This window comes from Megachile rotundata, chromosome 4 (genome assembly GCF_050947335.1).
Source record: "Megachile rotundata isolate GNS110a chromosome 4, iyMegRotu1, whole genome shotgun sequence".
Classification (NCBI taxonomy): domain Eukaryota; kingdom Metazoa; phylum Arthropoda; class Insecta; order Hymenoptera; family Megachilidae; genus Megachile; species Megachile rotundata.
Genome location: NC_134986.1, coordinates 21515553 through 21542105, shown reverse-complemented (window position 1 = coordinate 21542105; position 26553 = coordinate 21515553). Strand labels below are relative to the sequence as shown.

The window sequence follows — 26553 nt, the reverse complement described above, 5'->3', positions numbered from 1 at the left end:
GCTCGGACGCGGGAGGTCGTTGTTAGAGCCGTCGAAATTCGCGCGCGGCCAACGTCCTCGGAATCGGTGAAGTTTTTCGCGAACACGCGGCAACTCGCTCGTCTCAACTCGTCGCGAGGAGACAGACGATTTTCGCGCGTTACGGATACCTCGATTCGTGGGACGCGTCGCGCTAACTGTTGTCTCCCGGAGTTATTTCGAGCGTGCAAGTGCATCGTTCGCATCGAATTCGCGTTATCGTTCGAGAAGTCGTTGGAGAAGTAAACGTGCTCGTAAAACTGTCGGGCGCAAACGTTGGCCGCGTTCGATGTCGGACTCTTGATTAAAGCCCGCGCGTACTCTCCGAAGCGTTTCCGCGAAAAAAAAAGGGAAAAGGAAAATTTTCGTTCGTTGGCGTGTGCGCGTCAAGTATCGAAGTCGAAGTACGAAAACGGTATCGAAAGGTTTTGTTTGACCGTAGCGTGCTGCCATCTCGCGCATTCGAGTCGTCGCGTATCGTGACCCCGTGGAACGGGGTCACGTGTACCACCCGGCCGGCCACTTCCTACCGTTTCCTCGTGTACGCGATAGCCCAAAAGCGCTTTCGATTCGCCGCCTCCGGCCGATCGATGTCACCGGTGATTCCGAATTTCGAAGAGGAAGATCGCGTAAAGGCAATTTTTCCGTGTCCAACTCGATTCGGCGAGGCGCATCAGTGCTCAGGCGACGGCGACGGGGAAATCGGTCGATCGATCGCTCGCTACCGAATCGCGGGGTCGTTGGAAAATAAAGCGAGGCGAATCGAACGATATCGAGGACGGTTTTCATTCTTGACCGAGAGACGAAACGGTCGGGAAAGTCAAGCTTCGCTCCGGCTAGATAGGTGGTGGCGCGAGGCGTGGCGAAGTATTGATCGTCGTTGCGATTTCCCTTCCTTCTTCGCCCCCGACCAACGTCATCCACCGTTTCGAACCCTCTCGCTCTACCGCCCCCTCGGTTCGAGCCAACGTCACCCTTCGTTTCTCCCCTCTGGCCCGAGCTCTATCCTCGCTACTTTCACCTCCGTATCCACCTTTCTTCTTGCCACCGGCATTCACCCTCTAGGTCCAACCGACGAATCTGCACGCGTGCACGTCTCTTCTCTTCCCTCCTACTCCGCTGCTGCCTTACTAGCCCTCTCCTCTCTGCTTTTCTCCCCGTCGCCCTCGCACTCCCACCTCTTCTTTCGTCTTTGCCTCTTTTTAACGTTCCTATTTCTTTCCTTCGTTTCGCGTCATCTCGAAGCTGGAATTCCCCGAGTCTCGATCGCGTTACGATCGTATCGGAACTGTCCTTTCTCTCCTGTCCTCCTTTTACGAAATAACGATCGCTCGTTCGTCTCCGGTATATCCTGTCCGTACGTTCGAGCGTACGCGTTTAACGTTGTCAGGCTCGTTCGTTTTATCGAGCGTCGTTCGATAGAGCACGTCGCTCGACCTTTTCGTCGATGTCGAGCAACGAGGACCGGCCGTCCACGGATCGATCTTCGAGATTCGATCGATCGGTCAACAGACACGGCCGAGCAAGAAGTTTCGCGGATTCGCCGATAAACGTTTTTATATCGAACAAACTTTTGCCCCGAACCGAACTCTCTGTTCGATGTTTGTCGAAAAAATTGATTTCCTTAAAACTCGGATAATTTTCCAACGTATTTTCGACCGATCAAAGTTCGCAACGTTAACGAAGTAATTAATTTAGAGCGTTATACCGTTAACGATCGTTGTTAAGAAATTGTGTTTCGCGATATAAACGTTCGACGAAAGACATGGACCATCGTTCTACCCTCTGTACTACCCTCTGTGTTAGCCGAAAGAAAATCGTCGAGCGTTTCGTTTGGTCGTTATTCGTTCGACGAAATTTGTCGGTTTACGAGACGCGTTCGCGTAGCTCGACGCGAGCTCGTGATCAGAATTGCTAATACGAAATCTCTCTCGTTCCGTTGGAAATTCTTGCCACGTGCCGGTATCGCGTTGAAAACTTGGACGATACTCTGCGCCGCATCGACGAACATTCTTTCCACGGTTCTGCCAGGAAAACGCGAGCCCTTGTCCGAGACCGTCGATAACCGGCACAGTCTATCTACAGCTTTCGTAGAACCGCGAGAAACAACGAACTTTTCTCGATTTCTCGCGATATCGTCGAAGCTTTCGCTTAATCGGTTTCCTGTCGATATCGTAATCTTACGATAAGATTAGTAAATCTTGGCTTAAATCGACCCAACCGACCGGTAATTCGATCGAGTCGATGGTCGGCAGCGATTGGCCCACTGTACGGATTCGCGATCGCGAAAAGGTTAACGTCGTTATTATTACGAGATCATATTTTTGTTCTTTTTTTTAGCGTAGACCGGACAGGAAACGAACTACAGCTTCTTTCCGGCCGTTCCGTGCCTTTATACGCTTTCTCTCCGATAGAATATCGCGTTGACGCGAAAAAACGATTACTCCGTTCGACGATTGGTACACCTGTCGTCGCTCGGTATCGCCGTTGTCGCCAAGCGATTTCCTCTACTCGAAGTACCTCGTCAATTTTTAATAAGCTCTCTTGTTCTTCTTCTCCTTTTTTATACGTGGTCGTGTATAGCCAGTGAGTAGCCGACTCGCGTTATATCTTGCATGTCGAGTTTTCGCGCGAACGGGCATACAGATTCGTTAACGTCGCTCCGCAGAAAAAATTTGATTGTTCGCCGAGAGACAAGATCGGGGTCCATCGGTGTTCGTCGTTTCCCGTAGAAACGCGCGATTCTTTTTCGAGGGAGCGTGCACGAGGCGAAGCGTAAGCTGGTTCGTTTGTACGCGTACACGGGGAATCGCGAAAGAGCCCTCGACGCGCGCCAATCTAAATAATTATCGCGAGAGGGATAGCCGGCTGGTGACGTTACGCGAGCCTCTCGAAATCGCGTGATCACGAATCGCGGTAGTACCCCCTTTCGAATCGAACCTTCGCTCTCGGCCGATTTCGCGACAGGACCGTTCTCTAGGTTAGGTTTCGTCGACGATGCCGCGACGATTTTCGACGAAGATCGTTTCGCAAGGACACCGTACGAGACTCGTGCGAGTTGCTCGGCGAAGTAGCTCGTTCGAATTCTCCCTAACGATCGAAAGAAACCGCGTTCGCGAAAACAACGTCCCCCGTGTATCGGTGGGGAGGCGCTTGAAAGCCGGCTAAATCCCGTCAGGCAGGAAACAAACCGGAATCTTCGCTCGATACGCGCCTACGCGATGACTAAGGGTGGCGAAAACCGATGCGTTCCCCTTTTTCCTACTCTTTCTCTACTCTTCTCGTCTCTTCTCTCCCCTTTTCTTCCCTCTATTCGTGCCACGATTACGCGTTCTCCGCGCGCGCCTCTGCCGTTCTTCGAGTATCTCGTTAATTATATTGTTTCGCCTTGACTTTTTATTGCAGAGAGATCACAGAGGCGAGGGACATGGAACTCGTGGTAGCTTCCTGAATCGGTGAGTGTTCCTAACCCCCTTTAATACGTATAGCGGTGGATAGTCTCGGATAGGAGACTCGGATCGAACGACCTATTAACGATTAAGACGTATCGCAGTTTTGGGAATTTCGACTTTTCTTTCGGCGAGACAAGATACGCGAGAGTCGATTTTCTGGGTAACGGTTAAACGCGTCGTAACGAAGATAGCATTTCCTCGATACCGAGGCGGAATCGCGCAAGCGCGATGCTCGGTAAACGTAATGGGGATGGTTATGGATTTTCGGGTCGTGCGACCTTCGCGCGTCGCATCCCACGCTTTTCCCGCTCCGGACATCGTTCTCCGATCGTACCCGCTGTCGAGATCTCGACCACTCGTCGAGATTTCGTGGTTGTCGAGGTAACGCTCGGCCGATCCGGGACGTTTCGCTCCGAACGAAAGGCGGTAGCTCCGCTTTAATGTTCGCGTTTCGTCGCGTGACCGTGCCCCGTTCCGTCCGGCGAGAAGTTACGGTTAACCCCGTTGGGAGGAGTCACCGACTTTCGAGCTTCGACTTTACTCGATAAATCACGCGTTCTTTTTCCGTTTCGACGTTCCCTCTTCCCTTTCGTTTCCTTCGAAAGATAATAGAGCGTCGTTTACCTCGTCGACCGAAAAGTTCATCTACCGAGAGAACCTTCCGACTAAGCGGTCGTCGGTTTCTCCTAGCGGAGCGTAGAGAGAAACGGCGAGTGGTTGGACGGTGAGCAGACGATTAGGAGCAAACGAGAAGGGGATGTCCGGCGAATCGAGTCGCGAGTATGCGCGAAAAGCGTCGTTAAACCTGATCGAGGCTCGTGCGCGTTTACGGTCTTTGATCTTTTTGTCGTAAACGTCCTTCGTAAAGGCGAATGACACTTGCCGGTGCAACTAGAAACTCGTTCGAGGATAATTCGATCGTCGTCGCTTTACGACAGTTAGCGATGAGAATCGTATCTTGATCGATTTATCGATCTAATTCAAAGCTCGATCTCCATTACGCGTGCATCGATCGTGAAACGGCAATTTGGCGTCGCGAATTTCGTCAAGCAACAACCGTTAATCTATGTTTGTACGTTGTAAGTTTGGAAATGGGTACACACGGTGTAGGTGCTTTCGTAGCTACCTCGATACCGACCGGGTATATCTGCAACTGGTGTCTAACTGGTATTGGTATGTAGGTAGATAGATAGGTAGGTAGGTAGATAGGTAGGTAGGTAGGTAGGTAGAAAGGTAGGTAGGTAGGTAGGTAGAAAGGTAGGTAGGTTGGTAGGTAGGTAGGTAGGTAGGTAGGTAGGTAGGTTGGTAGGTAGGTAGGTAGGTAGGTAGGTAGGTAGGTAGGTAGGTAGGTAGGTAGGAGTAACAGCGGAGGATAATCTCGTGGTAGGTAGGTTGCGGTACTCTGCGGTACTGTATGCCGCCATCTTGCTTCATCGATTTTTACCCCTACCCTCGAATTTGTCGGTCGAGCCTCCGATTCTCCCATGTTTCTTCTTTTCCCTCTTGCCCCGTGCTTCCTTTCATCGTCCGTGTTTGGTTATCGTCCAAGATTACGGAGGCGGCGAACGAAAGGTTCCTAAATGTTCGTACAACGACGCGTTGCGATTCGAAAAACCGTGGAAGGGCGGTCGCGTAATCGGGCAAAACGTGAAATGCTAGGGGGGTACATAACAGGTATTCGCTGCGTAAATCCACGCGGACAGGATAGAAGAATACTCGGTGTAATTAACCCGACGAGATTCGCTAAACGTTTCGCCGTCCGCCTTCGAGGTCGTCCTTCCGATCTTGTTTTATCGTATTTTTACGTAACACGGTTTTCGTTCGTTTCCTTTGGCTTCCGTCGGTGCGCGTCCACTCGATCGTGTTACGCGGACATCGTTAGCGGTTCGCCGACGACGATTAACTGGAAACTAGTAGCGACAGTTACAAGAAGGGGAGTAGACGGCGAAGAATCGGGATTGCGACAGCATACGAGACACCGTTTATCGATTAACGAATCGCTGCAACGAACGGCGCTAGCGGACGCGAAAATTCCTTCGGCCGTTTAACGAAGGGATCCGCGAAAGGTTACGCTATCGATTGTTTGGAAAGTATCTTCCGAGCTTCGGTAGCCGACTCGAAATCGAACCGGTTCGAGAGTGGACACGATTCCACGGAGAAAAAGATGATCCGACGAATAGAATCCGCCACGGATGATTCGATCGTAGCTACGTTAAGCTCGTTATCGTTAGTCGAACGGGAATTCTGATGCAGGATTTTGGCATCGCAGAGCGAAACGCGAGAGAGCGGCGTTCACGAGGCAAACCATTCTCGAGGCGCGAGCGAACGAAGCGCGCGGGTATTTCGAAAATTTCCAAGATTCAGGATTCGACGGACAGAGAAGATTTGAGACGAAGCGTCAAAACGAGCAAGAGGAAAGAAACGGTAGGAATGCGCTGGCACGTTCGTTGCGTCTGGTCGAATAACGCGTGACGACGTTAGGGATCGTTAGCCACGGTATGCAGTCACGGTAATAAACAGGATCTCCGTCGAGACGGTATTTCGGAGGCAGCGCTGGCGTCGTTCTTGTCCGTAATAAGCGGCAGGTGGCCTCTGCGCGCTTTCTTCCGACGAACGGACGCGAGTTTAAGGCGAACGCATCCGAACGAACGGGGCGGCCAAAAAATTTCTCCGTAATCCTCCGTAGTAGGGACGTAATTTTCCTCGATGCGCGACACCTCCTGTTGCTCTTTCGAAAATGAACGAGCATCGATTTCGACGTGTCTCGTCCGATTGTCGCGTTACGCGTTGGCACTCGAAGGAATCGTAAGGAGGTCATACACCGTTACAGCGGAAGAGCGCGTTCTCGAAAAAGAATTTTCGTAGCTTCCCGCCTCGCTATCTCGAGCGACCGGATCCCCTTTCGTTCAAGGGGAGTCCATCCTTTGAGAAAAGCAAGGTGGCTGTTTTTTAGACCACCATTCCTTCTTCTCTTTCGCAATAATTCGATACTTTTCGATGCGAGATAAGCGCGAGATCGTAATCGCGATGGTCGTTCTCAAGAGCGATATATTCGGCGCATCGGTTCTCGCGAAACGATACGTTGGTCGCGCTCGATTAACTTTCATTAATCTACGGTGGTCGAGTATTACTCTTTTGCCGAGATCAATCCAGACCCCGAGTCTGGCATCTGGCACGTTTCTCGACCGCATTCCCGTCCCTTCGTCTCGCGTTCTCGCGCTCGAACGGACCTCTCCGCTCCTTACGCTTCGTACCGATTACCCGGGTACTCGTTAGTCTTCCATCGATCGTTCGAATCGTTTCGTCTCGATTCGGTGTCGTTCCCGCGAGACGTACGCGCGAAATTCTAAAGAAGAAGATCGCGCGGCGTATCTTGGCGATACGCGTATGACCGTACAGGTTATTCTGGTATTTTTATCAGCGCGTAATTGTGCAGGAATGCAACGATTCGACTCGAACTTTATCGTTCGGAGCGCGATAACGATCCGGATGTATTATTAGATTCGTGACGCGTTCGTTTCGCCGCGTAATTTTACGATTTTTCTGTTATGTTTCTTAGCCGGTCGCCGAACACCGAAGGCGATAGAGGGTCGTCGCTCGTGCGAAATCGCGAACGAGAATAAAAAGAAAGATAGAAGAAGGGTAAAAAGCGGAGTATGGCGGGAAGGAGACTCGTAAACGGAGTTAACGCGTCGGTTGAAGGGAGCACTCTGGCCGGTAAGAGGATACGGCGAATTGTCCCGAGATAGTCTGATCGTTGGAGGGGTGGATGGCCGAGGTGGTGGGGGTGCTTTGACCGCGAGCGAGGACGAGCGAGCGTAACGGGGTGGGAGTCGGTATCGCGACGGCGAAGAGGAGAAACGGCCATGAGAGTGGGAGAAGCGAGAATCGCGCAGGCGCCAGCCCCGAACTTCCCTCGAGCCTCGAGCTGATCAGTCGTGCGTGCTACTTTACACGCGTCGCGTCTTTCCTTCGTTTCGGGGTACGTTACGAATCGCGAATCAGTTTCGTCCACCCCGCTCGTCTTCTCGTTTCTACCTTTCGCTTCGCCCTCTGTCGTTTTCCTTTTCTTTTCTTCTCTCTCTCTCTTTCTCTCTCTTTCTCTCCCCTCTCTCTCTCAATCACTCACGCGCGTGTGCTCTCTTTCTAGCTCGCTCTCCCTCTACCTTAGCTTGCTTCTTCGTTTTCTTGTCCGACATGCGTCCATTCGTTCGTTCTTTCTTTTTCAATCTTTTCGACGACGCGATGTAAGTTTACTCCGTTTTTGCATGTAGCGTTTCGCGAACGGCCGAATTCTGTGATTTTCGCGATACAACGTAACCGTCGTCCGCGCGCGTTTGCTCGTCGATTCGCTCGACCAGTGCACGCCGTTCAAAGTATCTTGGCGTAAATTTTCGCGAGAGGATAATTCGCAGTGAAAAGAAACGTTTTTATCTCTGTGATATCGTGCGACGTTCACCGAGTGATTATCTCGGGATAGAGCACACCGGCCGACCACGTGTGCGTTTCGAACGACGAACCAACCAGCTAAGGAAGAAGATTTTCGAGGTCGCGTCTCGACCGTCCATGATTCTCGGTTTTCTTCGATTTTCGTGTTCGATCGTTCGATCGTCGCCGACTACGGAAACCGTGTAAAGCGAATAAGGTTATCCCGGTTGTACCGGCGCGGCGGTGCAGACGAGGGAACTCTTCTTCTCGATTCGTGGTAGCTGTATTCGATCGGACGCGAGCACTGCACCCCGACGAGGGAGACCAAGATCGATATTTACGAGGTAGGCAGCGTGTCGTCCCGTTACGAGAGAAATTCGATCCATCTTTGCGCGAACGCGGTTACCGTATCGCGCTGACGTTCCAACGGTTTCCGGTAAAATTCGTTCCGTTCGACGCGGTAGTTGCGATTCGATCGCGCGTAGTCGAAAAATGGCTTTATAGGTTAACGCGTCGTTCAGTGGCATCGGTGAAGGCACGCGACGCCCGACGGACTATCGTACAGAGAGGTTCGTTCGGTCGGTGGCGCGTTCGAGCGGGCTACCGGTACGGATAGCGCCGATAAGCCAGCATCGACAGGACCGCGCAAACGCGAACGAAACGCGCGCTTCGCCGTTCTATCGTTCCGCCGTTGGAGCTGTTGGCCCGAACAGGTTTCGCGATTCGACTCGTTAAGGTCGAATAATCGTCGACGAGCAGCGAGATTAACGCGAAAACTCGTGGTCGTTCCTCCGGTTTCTCGTGCGCGCGGAGATAGGAGGGTGTTCGAACCGAGGGTGTTACCTGAGCGAGTCACGAGGGAGTTGTTCGTTCTACCCTACCTTTTACCCTGTCCTGTCCTCTTCAATCGCGTGGAATGCCCCTTTTAACGTTGCTCGCTTGGACGCGCCGCACCGTGTCGGGCATCGGAGGAAAGCGTTGTCGTAGGATCGTAGGAGGATCGTAGGAGGGGGATGGCTACCTCAAATAATACTAGCACATAAACTTGCCTATTGATTTTCTAGCGCCTACTCGTAACACGCTCGACCGTGTCGTTCGTGTCTGGTCGGCGGTAATTCTTTTGTACGTTCGAGCAATCGGATCTGGTCGGTTCGGGAAACGCTCGTTAGCGCGATTCGTCGACGTCGGGATAGTCGCCGCTATTCGACGTCCGTCGCGCGATGCTCGAGTATTCTCGGTGCACGGTGTCTCGAAATTGGTCGTTAGGTCTGTCTTCGGTTGGTAATGACTCGACCGGTTGATTTAACGACGTCGTTAGAACGCGTTTCGACGTGTTTAGGCCCGGTGCACGGTTCGCGGTAAAATCCCGTGTCCCGTTTCGATAGGTTTCGATACGTTTCGATACGTTTCACCGAAGTAACAGCGATCTCGTGAGGCGAAGAAAAATTTCGCCGCGTCGAACGTCTCGTGCGTGTTCGACTACCGGTGGCAACCACCTGTGAACACCGAAACCGAGTCGAATTCGTGGAAAGTAGAATCGATAGGATAGGCTCGCGTGTCGTCGGTCATCGCGCATCGATAAAGAACAGGGCCAACGCGTTATGCACGATATCGATTTCGGTTCGGTTCAGTTTTTCGTGGCCGTAACGCTACCGAAAGAAATCGATTTTCGCTAATCCGGAGAAAAGGGTAATACGAAGGGCAAGGGAGCGAAGGTCGCTCGCGTCTCTGGACGGGTCGATGCGTTCCCTTTTTTCTTCGACCCTTCGGTCGAACTTCGATCGTTCGAACGACGCCGGCGCTTATGAGAATCGCACGGCGCCGTTCGTCGACTGGATCGATCGATCGTATCGGTGAAACGAGCTTAGGCCGCGAGCTCGCACCGATTTTCGAACCCCTGCCCGATCGAGGTCGTGGCCGCGAGAAAAAAGCGGGAAACGCTTGGATTCGCAGCAGGAGCGGGCCACCGACTCCGCCAAATTGAACAGGGTCCTTTGATTTATGGCCGAATCGCCCCCTTCTCTCTCGTTCGACGTTCGAATTTCGCTCACCCTCCGCAATTATCGCTTCTCTCTTTCGATCGTATTCCACCCTCGTAACTGCACCGTCCATTTTTTTCCTCTTCCTGTTTTTTCGATCTCGATCCGCTCGATTCTCCGCGCGAATAGCGCAACACTGTTTCTTCTGTTCCTACTCGCCGTCGCAGCAGCGAATCGCGCGATCTTACCGGGCAAAATAATTACCGCGTTCTCTGTCTCGTTACAGGTGCCTACAAATTTTCCTTGCGCCATCGTTAGACGAGCCACGTATCAGGCTTTCGCTTGATCGGTTTCGATAACGGGGCATGGATCGTTCTGGGTGTATAGCGAAAGTGCGACGACGCGACGGAAAGCGTGGAAAAGCAACGTTCTCGTTTAAGTAGACTTTCGTGAAAACGTCGACGGCCGAACGAGAGGAATTATCTTGGCAGAGTATTCGAGAAATCGATCGAAAAGTTTGTTCCGCGATCGTGCGCGCGAATCGCGTCGAGGGTTGGCCCTTGGCGAACGTTGCACGAAACGAATTACGGTTACCAGAAGTCCCGTTTCGTTCGCAAATGCGGGATAATTAGTCCTCGACGATGAATCAAACCGAGCTGACTAGCATATTTGCCTGGCGGTACAGTTAGTTTCCTGATTAATGGAGATACCCCTTGCGGCAACCGTTCCCATAAAGTCTCGAACTGGAAACCCTCTTTTCGCGGAACCGTAGAAACACGGTCTCTCTCTCTCTCTGGGCGCTGCGAATAATCGTGCCTCTTTCCGTACTCGTTCGCGTCTCCGTGAGCGTCGGAGCGTATACGTATATTGGGGAGGAGACGGTAATTACTTTCGCGAGCGCGCCAGATAGCGCGAGTTCTTTCGATCGGCGGTCGAGTAAGTTTTCGAGGTGAATTTTCGAGTTTCGTCGCGCGTTTCTTCGACGATCACCGCGATCCGTAATCGTACGAGGGTAACACTTTTTTAAAGTCGGACCGCGCGATGTCTATGGTTTTTCAGAAATATCGGCGCCATATTTAACGAAGGAAAGAAAACGTTGTTCGCCGTGAACGAACGCATGCACGCTATTTCGGCCAATGAATATTCGTGTATGTAGGTGGACTATCGACGGAGACGCGTAGACGCGCGACGCTCCGATGCAGATTGAATAATAGCCGAGGGTGTAAATGCGCGTTGCGCGTAACTGCGGAGTTAACCAAAGTGCCCTTCTTCCTGCTAGTTTTCCTTTCCAATCCGTCGCGCTACGTCGCACGCGCGTACGCCTTCTCGTCAACGATAAACCCGATAAACCGGCGTCGATGAAGGCGAGGAAACCGACCAACGTGTGCCAAAGGCATAACCGTTCACGAATTCGAAGACACGAACGACGAGGATAGAAAGCATCGCCATTTCCAGGAGTGGTCAACCCATGCCCGCGTTCGTGACGAGGATACGCGATACGATTCCCCAACGCCGAACGCTCGAGCTGAGAGAATTTCGAGTGGCACGGCCGTAAACGAGACATCCTCGTCGACGAACCACCCGATTTCTTCGTTGTAACAGCTTACATAAATAAAGCAAATAAATAAAGGAATTATCAGGTTTCTCGTGTTCGTGATTCGAGCGACGAGGTTAACTCGTTGACGTCAACCTTGCCAAATACAATGCCGATAATTTTACGCAACGAACGTAAAACTTTGCCGACGATTTACGATCGTCGAACAAAGCGTCGCGATAAATTACTCTTGCGCGAATCGTTCGCGTTCATTTCGTAAGCGCTTTACCGCGAACAAGTTTCGAGATAATTTCCGCAAGCGATTTCCCGGGGTTAAAGGTAACGTCGCTCGATTCGATTACCTGGCGTGGGACGACGATTCGCGAGTACGAACGAAAGAGAAATGTCCGTTCGAACCTTCGAAACATTCGTTAAAGAGACGGATATTTCGAGTTCTCGTGAAAACGTCGGCCAAACACGGAACGCGATGAGCACGAAGTAGAATGGTGTTTCCGAAATGCCTTTTACCGGCCGATGCTCGAAGGGGAAGAAAAGGAGCTTTTAGTAGCCAAGAAAGTCGCAAAAAATAATCGATGCAATATCGTAGACTACGATAAAACGCCGGTAGCGAGGGTACGTGGGATGAAAGGGTAAATCTCGGTGGATAGGCGGTCGTGGGTCGAGTAAGCGTACACTTTTCTATGTATGTAGTTTGCAACCAACTTTATTACACGGTTTAGTCTATCGTATAAAAAGCGATACACGTTCGATTGTTAGTAGATGGGCTGTTAGGGGGGTAATATGTTCGTGCATCTCGATCGAGTCCGGACGGCTCTCCTTTTGGAGCCGTTGCGCGGAGATCGGGACGCAGTCGTCGCGTGGTCCTGTGCCGAAAGCGTACTGTCCCGACGACGGTCGCGTCTAAATGACGTAGTAGGGCGCGGTGTAAGCGGCAGCGTAGTAGGGGTAAGCGGAGTAGGCCGCGTAAGGGTAGCTGTAGGCGTTCGTGTAGGCAACCGGAGCGGTGTACGCGCTGTAGGCCACGGGAGCGGTGTAAGCCGCACCCACCAGCAATCCTCTCTTGTCCCTTGCCGCGTTTTCGGTTTCGGCCACGGGTGATTCGGCTATCGCCGAAGTCGGTTCCAGCGATTCCGTTTCCAGAGGTTTCGCCAGAGCAACGCCGAACAGGGCGAGCAGAGCGACGGCCTGAAATCACCGAGAAAGCGTCGTTAGCGAGTTGCACGGATTCGAGAGCAAAGCAGCCTCGTCGATCCATGCTCGAACACGATCGATGTTTCGGCCGGGCAAAATTTCCCGAACGACGAAACGCCCCGTATCGCGTCGAGTGTACACGGTAAACGAGTTTCAACGGGGTTTACTCACCGCGATGCACTTCATGTTGTAGTTTGTCGAGGAGATGCGAGAAGCTTGGAAGACCGTTGACGATCGATTGATGCTCGAAACAGCGGTGTAGCCCTCTTTTATACCGGTTCGATCGCGACGATACGCGTCGACGGTACGTGCACCGATTCTGAATATTCGCCTCTCGCGTAATCGCGCATAATTGTTAACCTCTGGGCGTTGCTTCGCGTCGGGTTGCCTCGCGCTGGTCGCGAGGCTGCATCGAAAACGAGTAACCTCGTGTCGAAGCACGTTCGTTACCGACGCGAGATTGAGTAACGCGTCCTTGGCCATTGTCCAAACCGAGCCGAAACGATCGTCGAGGAACGAGCGTGACGGGGTCCTCTCGGTCGCCGTCGAATCGCGTCACGCTCGGAACGTTTTACGCGTCTTTTTCGCGTCTTTTTCGCGGAGATGTTCGACGAGGGCCGCCTCGAAAATTGGAAACGGCCGTAATTCCAGGGAATCGAGGAAACGTTCGACCTTGGGGAGAACGCGATCGAGGATCGTACCGCGCGGACAACGGGCAGCGGTTCTACCTATTGAAATTCCATTTGGGCGCGTTACGCGCAACCTTGTCGCTAGCGATCATTTTCACGACGACGATTTAGCTATTCCGTCCTTGTGCTCGATTGGCCCTCGTTTGCGACCATCGAGACTGAACAGTGTTCGCGTGGAAAAAACGCGAAGGGCTCGTCGCGCGCTTCGAAATTAGCGACTAATCGAATTCGCGATTTTCGCGAGATCGCACAGCGGTGACGTTTCCTAAAAGGAGAAACGTCGAAAGTAGGAAAGTGAAAACGAAACTTCCGTCTTCGAAGGGTATACCGATGCTCCGAAAGAAACTGCAAGCGCGAATCGAAACAGAGGAGAGACTAGTAAAATATCGTGCTTTAGCCGTTGAGTAATGCTCGCTGTCGACGTTACAGTCGCGAAGATCACTTCACTATTTATCTTATCGAATTTATTTCGAACAACCAGCTAAATCCTTGCATTCGTTCGTTGGGCGTATTCTCTATGGCGATGCTCTATGGAATCGAACGGTAACCTGTTAATGTACTTGGCAGATCGATAGCGTCGCGATCGTTATCGAATGTCTGGTGAAACGATCGATGCAGAAGAAGACATCGTACGAGTTGTAGAAGATTACCGCGAAAGGGAAAGAAATCGGTAACTATGACCTATTACGCGAGCGTCGCTGGAAGCGTAACGGAAAAAGAGAATCAGAGTCGGGGTGCGGTGGAGTGGCAGCATTGTTTCGTCGTTCTTTAGAACACTCTGCGCATTAGCGTCGTGAATCGGTACGATGCTCGCAGCTTTCCTTCCCTTTTTCTCTCTTTTACACGGTTTTCCGCCTTTCCGTTTTCACCGTTTCACCGGTTTCTTCGTCTCCGCTATCCATTCGTTTACCTGGCTGCCACTTTCCGCTCTCGACTCTATTTTTCTCGGGGAGACTCTTTCGCCTCGGCAGACTCATCGAGACCTTATCGTTAAGAAATAATCGGACGATATCGACGCGGAGCGCGTTACGATAAATACCTTGGAAGGGAAAGGTTCGATCTTTCCTATTTCCGTGACATTTAGAAGAAGGATAGAGGCAAGGCGCGGAGTGGACGAAGAAGGAAAGGTTCGAAAGACGCGAACTGCCGCTCGTTATTCGAGCTAGACGATTCTCGTCAGCTTGAGCCGGCGTGACAAACGACGGACATTATCCCCGGCTCGCTCGTGGCGAGCCACGACGTTAACGCTGAATCGCCAGCTCGATAATTAATATCCCGCCTTTGCTCTCGATTATAAATAGAGAGAGCGTAGATATCGTTGGCGGATACGTCTCGAACGCGTTCGTCTATCGCACAGAAAACGTGCCGTTCGTTACCGATTAATTGGTTATCTATGGAAATCGCTGAACGAAGTACAACGCGCGCTCGCCGATCGACTACGAAAATATCGGTTTCCCTATCGTGCTCCGTACGCGCCTTCTCGATTCGCGACGATGCAGATTCGAAGCGAACGATCGGCACGGCGATGACGCGACGCGCGTTAGCGAGAGCCTTCGCTTAGTCGGCACTTTCAATTAAGTATCGAGCTTTTCGCTGACGAGGCACGCCACCCCTTTCCACGCACCCCTTCTCTCTCGTTAACTCTTAACGACGCGACATTTATCCTTCCCGATACGATCCAACAGAATCTCCTTCTTCGACTTGTACTCTTTCGTACATTTTGTCGTTCTCGGATTCGAAGGACCGGACTAGCGCTCGAAAGAACGAAACTGATCGGGTTTCTTTGGTTAAGCGGGCAATCGCGGGCAAGTGGAAAACGGATAGTTTCGAGTTTCGAAAATTATTCGATAAGGTTAGCGGATTTGTTGCCGGTCGAGATGCACGAACGAAAATAGAAACGACGAGAATCGCGTGTTTTCCTCGTCGTTGTCGTTACGCAATAGCTGTCAGTGGTCGAAGCGGTTACGAGAGGAAACGAGATTCGCGCGATAAAGTTTCGATCGCGACACGGTGGCTAAAATAATCGGCAAACGGGAGAGCGCGATCGAAAGGGTAGGCATTTAGGGTGGCGTTGTGGCGCCATGCGAACCGAGAACGTCTTCTTCCGCGTCTGGTTGACGGCGCGAAAGATTTTCATTGAGCGTCGTCGTCCGTGTCCACGTCGACGTCGTCAAAGGTCGTCTCGATATAAATAACTCTGGCGCCGTTGTTGGCTCGTTCTGGTTTTCCCGCTCCGTCGGTCAATTGTTTAGCCGTTAAACCTTCTTCTAACCCGTTTCAACGTTTCGCCGATTTTTCGACCGTCTCCGAAAGGGCAAAATCCGATCGAGAGCTAGGAATCTTTCAGATTTTTCAATACGAATCATTTGTTTTGTTTCAGAGAACTTTGAGGGCGCCGTAGGCGAGTCGTCGTCGCCGTCGTCGCCGTCGTCGTCGTCGTCGTCGCCGTCGTCGTCGCCGTCGTACTCGGCGTCGTCGTCGTCGTCGTCGTCGTCGTCGTCGACGTCGTCGTCGTCGTCATCGTCGTCGTCGTCATTGTCGTTGCTGTCATCGTTGTTCCCGTCACCGTCAAAGTCTTTATTAGACGGTAAGTTACGCTACGTTAGATCGATACTCGGTCGGTGTTTATCGGCGGAAGTTTCAACTACGCTCTACGGTGTGGGTCGGTTGCGAAAGCCTCGATCGACGTTCGCGCGGTGCGGGTTACTCTCGATTCGAACCGTTTTACCGGTAGGTTACGAGGGAACGCGATGACGATCGTTCTCGCGAGCCGGATCACGCGATGCAGCAGACTCGAGAGAAGGCGAAATTATAAGTTGGACGCTCCGAAGTAGGCTATCGGATTAGATCGAGTTCGCATCGGATTAGACGACTTGGACCAATCGAGAAACGCAACGTCGATCTTTTGTCGAATAACACTGTGCGGATTCGAAACTATTCGACGTTTGCGGTACCGCGCGAAACGATCGCGACGATCGTTTCCGTCGCGCTCGAGAATCCGAGCTGGAACATATCGCGAATACGAGGCAGAAAGAACATCCGAATCGCACGTAACGGTCGGTAACGTTCGAGGAAGAAACCTCCGGGCAACTTATCTTTCCTAACGCGACGTCGTAACCCACGCTCGTTCGAGAACACTCGTAGATCGCTGATCTTTTTAACGAAATATCCTACCAATTCTTTCCGGATTTCTGTAAAATTTTTTTCCTTCCGCTATCGCTAACGACGACACTGTAATCGGACCGTAAGTTGCCTCGAACCCTTTGCGTTTTTAGCTCTACTAATCGAGATATCGTACAGCGTTTATGAAAGTGATCCACGATCGACGCTGGAAATATAAAGCTCGAGTAGCGTTAACGCGTTACGTAGACCGACGTATGTAGATCGTTCGCGAACGATTGCCTGTGACGACCGAGTCGCGGCCCAGTTTGTTCGTGGGTCGTTTTCGCGTTTTACGATACTCGATTTCGGCCAGTGAAATCCGTTTTACGAACCTACCGGCGGATATCCCCGGATCGCGAAACACGACGATACATTCGCGCGCGATACGGACGAACAATCGACGAGAAGGCAAAGTAGCCAGTTTCGTTGGACGCGAGTAAATCTTCTCAGCCGTTGACGGAGCCTCGAAAGTATCGTTTCCAGGATAGATAGCAGCTGTATCGGAAAAGCTTCGGATTCTCGACGGTCGCAACGGTCGTTGCGAGAATCGTAAATTCGGTGATTTGGACGAGAGTTTTCGAGACTGGCGTCCACGGTCGCTAGCCGAGTACCGCGTCGACGTCTCGTCGGTAAACATACCGTGAATAATCGAGCGCGTCTCGCATTAGTCACGGCAGCTCTTATCTGCCTCTCGTTTATAAGGTACGGCTTACTCGCGTCTCCTAAAAACCGTTTCTCTGCTCTTCCGCGCGAGAAATTTATGCGCGTCGCGGTACCACCCTAATGCGTCTGCCACCGTTACGACTCGCGAATCCATCTCGTAATCTTCGTTCGTGTCTGGACAGTCTCGCGAACGAAACGATCCCGAATCGCTGCGATTTCTATCGAATCGGAACGATTTCGTTTTCGTCCGATGCCGAGACACGGTTTCGTCGCGTTATTCGCGAGCCGATTTTACGATCGGTGAACGGTGAAACTCGTCCAGGTTCCTTGATCGCCGTTTCCTGCGTATTTTCTCGAGAAATCGCACGATACTCGATCGTTAAATGCTAAATCTACGACGGAAAAAACGATTCGTTATCGTTTATCAGAATTTCTCGAGACGAAAAATCCCCTCGATTCGATCACGGAACATTCTTAAACCGAACGCAACGAATCGATGGAACGCTGTTCGTCGAAGATCGAGTAGGTACGCGTACGATTCTAATCCCTTTAGCCACGTACCGTATTCTTTTTTGAACGACGCGCTATACACGGTGACGCAGGACGATCGATGTTCCGACCGTATAACGAACTTGTAAGGATTTATCATTGGAAAAGATCGTTGCGTAGAACGATTTCCGACGATTTATCGTAGCGTCAGGAGTATTCTACTCGAGACAACTTAATACGCGAGCTGACGTATTCGCCGGAACCGCGATTCGTGGTTTACCGCGGTAAAATCTGCTTAGACGTTGCGTTCGCGACTATCCGTTCGTGCGCAAAGTTTCGGCGAACACGGAACAGCGAGATAAGCGAACGCGGATAAAGAGGACGAGTCGAGGAACACGTAGAAAACGGTCTATCCCGCTTATCGATTCAGCGTTTCAGCGACGTAAGTCGAGTAAACGATATTCGAGACAACATCGAAGGGAAGAGGAAAGAATGGAGGAGATACGAGAGGACGAAGGAAAGAACGGAAGTCCTTGGTAGGAGATTTTTCTCGAGAATCGCGAAACTCGAACGAGAACTCCCTACCGTCATCGTTAACCCTTTGATACGCGTCGGCTCTTCGAGCGTACGAATTACTCGAGGTAATTGCTATTCCGTCGAAATATCGAACCACGATCTCGGAAGAATCAGCTTCGCGTGGACCATGTTCGTTTTATCGCGAATCTAGTCGCCGATGAAATTTCCAACCCGTGTCGGCGTGAACGCGAAAGTTTGGAACAGCAAATTTCAGCGCGAATCGACAGACGAAAAGCTGGCAAAACCGAGGAAGCGAGCCGTAGGACTTCTGTCGTTGACGTTGTATCGATTTTGCGTTCGCGTATCAGGTTTAGTTCGCGTTTCGTTAGAGTCTCCCTCGAGTCGAGGCTATTTTCGTTCGACCCGTTTTCCATTTATTTTCTCGGACCGTTTCGATCTTGGACTAAAGTGGATGGTTTCCGAAGCGTCGAGGACGAACGATTGTTTCGCGGCGCGAAACGGTTGTTTCTTTTAGACCGAAAAACGACGCGAACAGACCGGTTGACGCTCGTCGATCGAGCAGCCGAAGTTCGCGCCGTGTCCGCCAAGAGATCGACGTAACCACCGCTTCTCGAGTGGAACCGACCGGTTAGATAGGGATCGTCGTTCCTATCTTTGCACGAGTACGCTTTTCGAATGTGCGGGAGGTCTAGAAATAAACGGAATCGATGGTTGAGCACTTTCGAGGATAGCGAAATCGACGAGACCGGTGATTCTATCGTCTAGACTCTAGACGATTTCCGATTCTCCGTTCCTGCCAGTTTCCGTCGTTCCGTTCTAAACGTTGTTTTTAATCTTCGATCCTGCGCGGAGATCCGTTCGAAGGAAGGAGGTCGACAGGCGACGACGAAATAAAAAATTCTCGTCGATGTTTAGGATGTTGCTCGAGATACTGGGACGCCATACGGAGCTGGCTTAGGATCTCTTTTAATCGTTTTACGATTAAAGGGGGCGAGAGGAAACGGTAGAAGAGGGAGGAGAACGTGCCCGGTGGGATAGGTTGCGCCGTTTATCATCCGAGAAAGGGTTATTCGTTTGGTGCAATGTTAATACCGCGATAATTCATTCTAAATCCAGCAAATGAAGCGAGCAAAGTCGTCGCGACGAGCGACGGTTCGTAAAGCGTTCCGAGAAACGAGCCAACTCCGTTTGTGTTCGCGCGTCGCTTTGAAGTGATCGCGATCGCGCGCGCTACGAATCTCTTTTCCTCCGGCGAAAATCGCCAACCCCGCGCTGTTTACGATCCTTCTCGCGAGTAAATTATCCGGAGAACAAGACGGTGTTAAAGACCGGAAGATCGCCCCGGCCGAGACACCGCGCGGCATTCCGACCATTTCTTTTGCCGTTTGAAGTTTGAAGTTCGCGTAACAGGCTAATGCCGCATAATTTGTACCCGCGAATGTTTTCGTAACTGATCCGACGTCGGCGTCGGGCTCGCCTTCGGTCACGATTTATGTGGCGGATCCGCGCTTCCTGCCTTCGTTACGCGACCGACTTATGCGAGCCAGAATTAGCCTACCATCTTTTTCCTTAACCCTATCCGTTTCCGATCTCGACGAATGTCGCGATCGTCGAACGGTCCGCCCGAATACATATATTCCGAACCTAAATTTCCTGCCACGAGACACGACTATTCTCCAAGATCGCGCATTTCGAGGACGCGTTCGCATTCTCGAGAACCTGTTCGAAAAAGGATCCTAATGCTCGGAATTCCCGTGCGAGATCTATATTATTACGGTCCGTTAACACGGCCGATCGAGAGGTATTGTCCACGTAGCGGTCGCGAGTGGACGTTTCACGAATATTCCGACGCTGTCTTGAGCCGTCGCCACGATCGCTTTGTCGCGTCGGTAGCAGCTTCGCGTTTTCTATCGCGGCGCGAACGAACGAAGAGGCGGAAAGATTTTGTCGGCGCGTTCGAAAGCGATCGGACGGTGAAAGATGCGTCTCCTCGAAAGTTCGCGGCGGACATTCCGACCCAGCGGAGAACTAGCGGGGGTGAAGAAAGAGAATTTTCAACGGAGCGAAAAGAATAGGACGTCGACGACCGTCGTCGCGTTACAACCGACGAAACGAACATCTGGAACAAAGTCGAGCGCGAACGAGACGCTTCTTTGATTTTTCGCGAGCGCGTTACTTTTCGCGAGAAAGCACCCGAACGAGGCGCGAACAAATGCAGCCGAGCCTTTCTTCGAAGCCATTGTTCCGTACCCGGCGGAGCCGTTTCTTTTCAAACGTCGATGCATCGGCGAGTAGGTTGGCTTCTACGCGTAATTTCGTCGACGATCTTTGCGCCTCCAATTCGAACCGGACCGTATACGCGTACGAGCGTTTCGCGAGAAAATTCGAACGAACAAAAGAAGAGGAGATATACGGTGGAAATTCTTCCTTATTTTACCTTCTTTACTTTTATCGTATTCGTAAATAGACGCGCCACCGCACGATGCAACCGACATTTTTTATTTTTTCGTTCGATCGGACGTTCTCGAAACTATTTAAATTCTTGGTGTCTCCGTAATCTTTTTCTCCAACGGTCAGCTAGTTCCCTAGAAAGGGAAGAAAGAAACACCGTTTATTCGAGCAAAAAGAGCCAGAGGATCATCCTAGATATCGGAGAGGGCTCAGCAACAACCGAAACGAACGGGCGCGGTGCTAGATGGACACGCTAATCGAAAATTCTTCTTTTCTTCCCTGTTCAAAGTTTGCCTCTTTTTTGCGTTCCCTTCGCGCGAAATCGCTCCGAGCTAATCGTTTAGTTGCCGAGCAAATTTGTCGTTAGGAAAACGATTCCGTATCCGAATCGTCGAAAGAAAGTTTCAAAGTTTTCGTAATAGCGCGCGTGAATTATAAGAAGAGGAAAACGCGAGACGAAAAAAATGGAACACGATTCGAAATGTTCCGCGAGCAAGCCGACGGTATCTAGAAACGAGCGTGCGGACCGAAAGGTGCGTAGCTCGCTATCGGTCCTGGACGATTCGATTTTTATTCGAGCGCCTGTTTCAAGGCCCAGACAGTGAGCATTCTTTCCGAGCGTTCTCTAAATAGACGCGAAGCTAGCGGAGACAGTTCGGATCCGCGCTGATCGTTTTTTCGCGCATCGAAACGCGTCTCGCCGTCATCGCATCCTCGAGCTATCTTTAAAGTACGCCGACGCTAGCGGCGTGTCGTAAAAGTTTTAGCGACAGGTTCGGTCGCGTCGCGTCGCGTCGTCTCGTCTCGTCTCGACTCGACTCGTTTCGTGGCGCGGTTCGTTCCGATTTTCTCGACGCGAAAGCGGAGGACGGCCTACGAACGAAACGCGAGCACGTACCGGAGAGAGAGAAAATGGTTGTTCGAGGGCATTTATTTTCGGCCAATTAGCGGCGTTCCTCGACGAAAGCGGCTTCTTCGCGAGTTGCATAACTCGTCGGGCAACGAGACCAGCGAAAGAAACGAACGCGTCGCGCGAAATAGAGAAAGACGGGGGACGGCGAAGACGCGTCGGCACGCGACACCCTCGGCTTTGTTTCTTTTTTAGGGAGGCCGTCGTTCGAATACAAGATCGCCTCTCTCTCTTTCACTCGATTCGGATCGGTTCAGGTTTACCGGCGTAAATAGTCGGTTTCGTCGACGGAGATGAAAAAACGTCGCGTTTAGACGAATTAATATCGAGCTGGCGACCACGGCAATCGTGCAGCGTTCTTCGCTGATGTTACGGAAGGTTACGTCCTCGGGGTTGCTCGCGTTCGATCGCGTTCGATCGCGTTCGATCGCGTTCGAGGGTGAATCAGAGAATTTCGAGTCGTTCGTAGGTCGGTGGCGAAGACGGGCGAAAATAGAGAAGAAGCGAAACGAGGAGACGAAGCAAATAGAGAAGGTAGGAAGCGGACAAAACGGTTGGGCGGACCGTTTCGTCCGAAGGTATCGATTTCGCGGCGGGTCTGGTGCAAATTAACCGCGATGGAACGGAACGAGGAGACTAAAATATGGAACGTATATTAAGGCGGAAGACGAGCGGGGCGCGTGTCGGTACCGCGGAAAGGCGAAACGGTCGATTCGACGTCGACGGCGACGGCGACGGCGACGCTAAGCTCTAAATACGAGCGCGGTAGGAGGCCGAGTTGGGTGGGCAACCGGTCGAGTTTGAAATTATTCCGTGGAACGAACGCGCGAATCGTTCGTTTGCCAGCGGCCAATTATCGTCGCGACTCGGCTCGCGGGTTACCGGTGTTTGGTCGGTTCCTCGTTCACGGACCATTTCGATCGTTCTCGGTTCCCTCCTTCGCGACATTTCGGTCGACGAACTTTGCGAACGTCTCCTCCGTCGCTTTTCGCAGCCATCCTCTTTCCTACACCGCTGCTAATTACCCTCGTGATCCGCGGAGGTGAGACGCGTTGCGCTATCGAACCGATCGAAATTAATTATCGCGACGAGCCTAGCGACGAGCTAGCGACCAATTTAACCTTCGATAACGAGCACACGTCGTTAACGGCATCGCGCGGATCTTCGCTCCCTCCGTTCGTTCGATAGCCGAGTAGACGCGATTTCTTCGAATCCGATCGGTCGGCCAACGAGAGACGACGTCGATGTCGCGGTCGCGTTATCGCGGCTGTTCGCTCGAGACATTGCCGCCCCGTTATCGACGCGTCCTTCGCTCGCCAGTCTTTCCTATCGTATCTCTTTGCTCGTACATCACCTTCGACAACTCGAAACCGGTATTTGTGCTCCCGAGTTCTTTGAACCCCACCGCGTTTACCCTGGCTCCGATTCGTTCCGCGGGGAAATCCTTCCACCGAGCTGTCTCTCGTTACGTATTTTTCCTTTTGTCCGCCTACACCGATTTGCCGTTTAGACGTTCTGCCAACATTTTCTTCGCAACGATCGCGCGAGTACCGCTAACTCGCGCGATCGGCGCCATGACTCGCCACCGTCCGATCGAAACTTTAACCGAAACACGGCGCGAAACTCGGATTGCTCGTGGATCGTTGAAAAAAAAAAAAAAACGAGGAGACGCGCGTTTTCCGGACTCGTCGCGTAATTACGCAAATTAATTGGAACGGTAGCTGTTCCGCGAACAATTAAACGGCTATGATCCTGCGAGACGGTGCAATTACTTTGGCCGTGGATAAGAGAAAACGGGAATGTCGTAAGAGAGAAGGAGAGAGCGAAAACGCGCTCTACCGGAAAGGGGAGCAGCGTGCTATCCTCTGGGAAATATGTGTTGCTTCGAGGAAATTTAATATCCGATTCGACGTTCGCGACGACGGTTTATGGGTAGGTCTCTGGATTCCGTCTGACCCAACTTTTAACTTGGCTAGCTCGACCGCTGTCGGAAAAAGCACAGTTTTTCGCGGCGTTTGTCCCTTCCACGAGATCGATCAGATTAAAACTCGTCGCGTTCGTTTGCTTTGTTCGCAGACCATCGTCGCCTCGGGTTCAAGGATTCCTCGACTGTTCGCAATGGCAACGCGTTTATGGTGAGTACCCGGTTCGGACCACGCTTCCGGTGAAAAGAGAAAAGGAGAAGGTAACACCGGAAGGACCGTCCGCGTAGGCGTAGAATCTCCCGCGTCGTTCTCGTCTCGCCAATTATATCGACGCGAAGACGGTCTAACGGATACGCGCGATTCCTCGAGGCTCGATGGGAGGTCGGTGGTTGCGCGTTGCCAGCGAGGGTATCCGTCGGAAGACGCGGACAAAAATTCGAACGGTGCCGATCGCTCGACGAACGCGCTATTCTTGTTCGACCGAGAAAAGAAAGAGGTTTCTTGTACCGTTGTATCCCGCGAACGTCCGAAAACGAAGATTCTCGCGAAGGAGCTTGGATCGCGACTCGCGTTTAAACCCGAGAGAGCGAACGTCGCCGCGAGCGAGGTTGATCGTTCGAAGGCGCGAGTGGATTAATAATCGTCGGAGCGAAGTTGCGTAATTGGTAGCAGGTGGCGACGCGGAAGGAAAGGTCCGTCGAGAAAGGTCCTCGAGCGCGCGAGTGCTCCTCGACGTCTGGAGGCGCACCATTCTATAAATATTCTATAAATATTCGGGGGAATCCCGAGCCAGCAGAAGAAATGCTCGCGTTTCGAGGCAAACGCTTCGCCAAAGTATTCGCGCGCGTCCTCTAATTTTGGCCGTCCGACCAAAAACTCTTCGACCGGCGGCCGTTCTTCTTTTTTTTTTTTCGCGGTCGAGAGAACGTCTGGCCGACTTTGCTCCAATTTCTATTTCCGACCGAGACACCGAAAGGATCCGGTCGCGACTCGATCGTTCGATTCCTCGTGGATCCTTCTCGGGTTCGTAGCCTCGCTCGAAGGCCCGGTCGGTCGAGAGGGTCCCAACGCGTTCGATTCTGTCGCAGACGAATCCGGCGAACGCGAGAAGCGGGCGGCGTCCTCGGCGAGCGGTCAACGGGCAGCGACACAGCGCAAAGGAGGGTGGGCGGCGGCAACGGGAGAAGCGAACGTGCTGGTTCGTGGGCCTTGCCTCTCCGCGGATAAATTTCCTTTTAGCCAAGTACGCCGAAACTCGCGTTCAAAGTGGCTAAGAGCGTAAGTCCTCGTCGGGTGCACCAAGAGTGCTCGAGCGGCGGGGAGGTGCAGGTACAGGTGCAGCAGGAGAGACGTGCACCGAGGCGCATGCCTTACCTGGGGCCTGATATGACAACCCGGCTGTCCGCCATGTTTTACACGGTCGAAGTCGGGGACACCAGATTCACCATTCTCAAGCGGTACCAGAACCTGAAGCCGATCGGTTCCGGCGCACAAGGAATCGTTTGGTAAGTCCGTTTTCTCTCCTCCTTCCGTTCCTCGGCGATACAACGTTTTAGCGGTCGCTAAGAACGAGCTTCCAGTATGGCCCGTATCGACGCCGCTTCGAACGCGTATCTCGATTAACCGATTCCACTCGCGAGAACGAGAAAAGAACGATTTACGCGATCGAAACGCGATTAAAAGTCGCGGCCGATTGGAAGGTGTTCAGGGCCGCTCGATTCGCTCGATCGATCTCGAATCGTCTGTGTGTGCCTGTGCGTGTGTGTGTTTCAGCGCGGCGTACGACACGGTGACCGCGCAGAATGTGGCGATCAAGAAGCTTTCCAGACCGTTTCAGAACGTCACGCACGCGAAGAGGGCCTACAGGGAGTTCAAGCTGATGAAACTGGTCAATCATAAAAACGTAAGAAACGCGTTTCTGATTCGAGATCTTCTCTGTCTACCTCGAACGCCTTGTCTCCTTCCAGATAATCGGTCTTCTGAACGCGTTCACTCCGCAACGATCGTTGGACGAGTTTCAAGACGTTTACTTGGTGATGGAACTTATGGACGCGAACCTGTGCCAGGTAATCCAGATGGATCTGGATCACGAGCGCATGTCTTACCTTCTCTACCAAATGCTCTGCGGCATCAAGCACTTACATTCGGCCGGAATCATTCACAGGGTAAGCGAACGTTCTCTCGTCGATCGCGTTTCCTTTCTCGTACGATCTCGTATTTTTTCTTCATTCTTCCCTCGTCGATTCGACAGGATTTGAAGCCGAGCAATATCGTGGTAAAATCCGACTGCACGTTGAAGATTCTCGATTTCGGTTTGGCCAGGACCGCCGGCACCACCTTCATGATGACGCCGTACGTGGTGACGCGGTACTACAGAGCGCCGGAGGTATGTTTCTTCGGAACACTTTGGCGAAACACGGTGAACGGTTGCTCTCGGAAAAGCGGTAACGCGCCAATTCGTTTCTCGTGGTTCGCAGGTGATCCTGGGAATGGGTTACAAGGAAAACGTGGACATTTGGTCGGTTGGATGTATCATGGGCGAGATGATTCGAGGCGGCGTACTGTTTCCCGGCACCGACCACATCGATCAGTGGAACAAGATAATCGGTAAGATGATTCGCCTCTTTGTCTTTCGTCCGATTTCGACGACTCGATTTTGCAGAACAACTGGGAACGCCGGCACAAGAGTTTATGCAGCGGCTACAACCGACGGTAAGGAATTACGTGGAGAACAGGCCACGATACCCGGGATATCCTTTCGACAGGTTATTTCCGGACGTGTTGTTTCCCTCGGACTCCTCGGAACACAACAGATTAAAAGGTGAGGAGCAAAACGAATTATCGTTGCCGTTCATCGAAGAATCCTTGCTAAGCGTTTCGACCAAGTGTTCCTTGCATTTCTTTTTTCTCTGTTGCGTTCCAGCCAGCCAAGCCAGGGATCTATTGTCGCGCATGCTCGTGATCGATCCCGAGCGACGCATCTCCGTCGACGACGCTTTGCTGCACAATTACATAAACGTGTGGTACGACGAGGGCGAAGTGAATGCCGTAAGTGCGGACGATCCGTCGTTAACCCGTTAACCGTGTTGTTCGTCGATCGAAAA

The 26553-nt window shown here is 52.0% G+C and overlaps 2 protein-coding genes across 3 annotated transcripts in view; one reads left to right on the top strand and one right to left on the bottom strand.

Moving 5' to 3' along the window:
- Nucleotides 1-26553, top strand: part of bsk (mitogen-activated protein kinase dJNK) — a 31195-nt gene that overhangs the window by 1221 nt on the left and 3421 nt on the right. Inside the window, exons 2-11 of one of the 2 annotated variants that reach the window (XM_076530919.1) lie at nucleotides 3424-3473; nucleotides 15693-15899; nucleotides 23601-23659; nucleotides 24538-24954; nucleotides 25223-25352; nucleotides 25417-25614; nucleotides 25701-25835; nucleotides 25927-26056; nucleotides 26112-26270; nucleotides 26373-26497. In XM_076530919.1, coding sequence (XP_076387034.1) covers nucleotides 24815-24954; nucleotides 25223-25352; nucleotides 25417-25614; nucleotides 25701-25835; nucleotides 25927-26056; nucleotides 26112-26270; nucleotides 26373-26497 — 1017 coding nt within the window. In that variant the 5' untranslated portion in view covers nucleotides 3424-3473; nucleotides 15693-15899; nucleotides 23601-23659; nucleotides 24538-24814. Of the gene's footprint in view, nucleotides 1-3423; nucleotides 3474-7472; nucleotides 8243-15692; nucleotides 15900-23600; nucleotides 23660-24537; nucleotides 24955-25222; nucleotides 25353-25416; nucleotides 25615-25700; nucleotides 25836-25926; nucleotides 26057-26111; nucleotides 26271-26372; nucleotides 26498-26553 lie in introns of those variants that run through there. The other variant, XM_076530920.1, reaches the window with a different exon arrangement.
- LOC100883416 (uncharacterized) lies at nucleotides 12120-15693 on the bottom strand. Its single transcript, XM_076530937.1, has 2 exons — nucleotides 12795-15693; nucleotides 12120-12617 (listed from the first exon to the last, which is right to left on the bottom strand). The coding sequence occupies exons 1-2, from the start codon at nucleotides 13104-13106 to the stop codon at nucleotides 12333-12335; spliced, it is 597 nt and encodes a 198-aa protein (XP_076387052.1). The 5' UTR covers nucleotides 13107-15693; the 3' UTR covers nucleotides 12120-12332.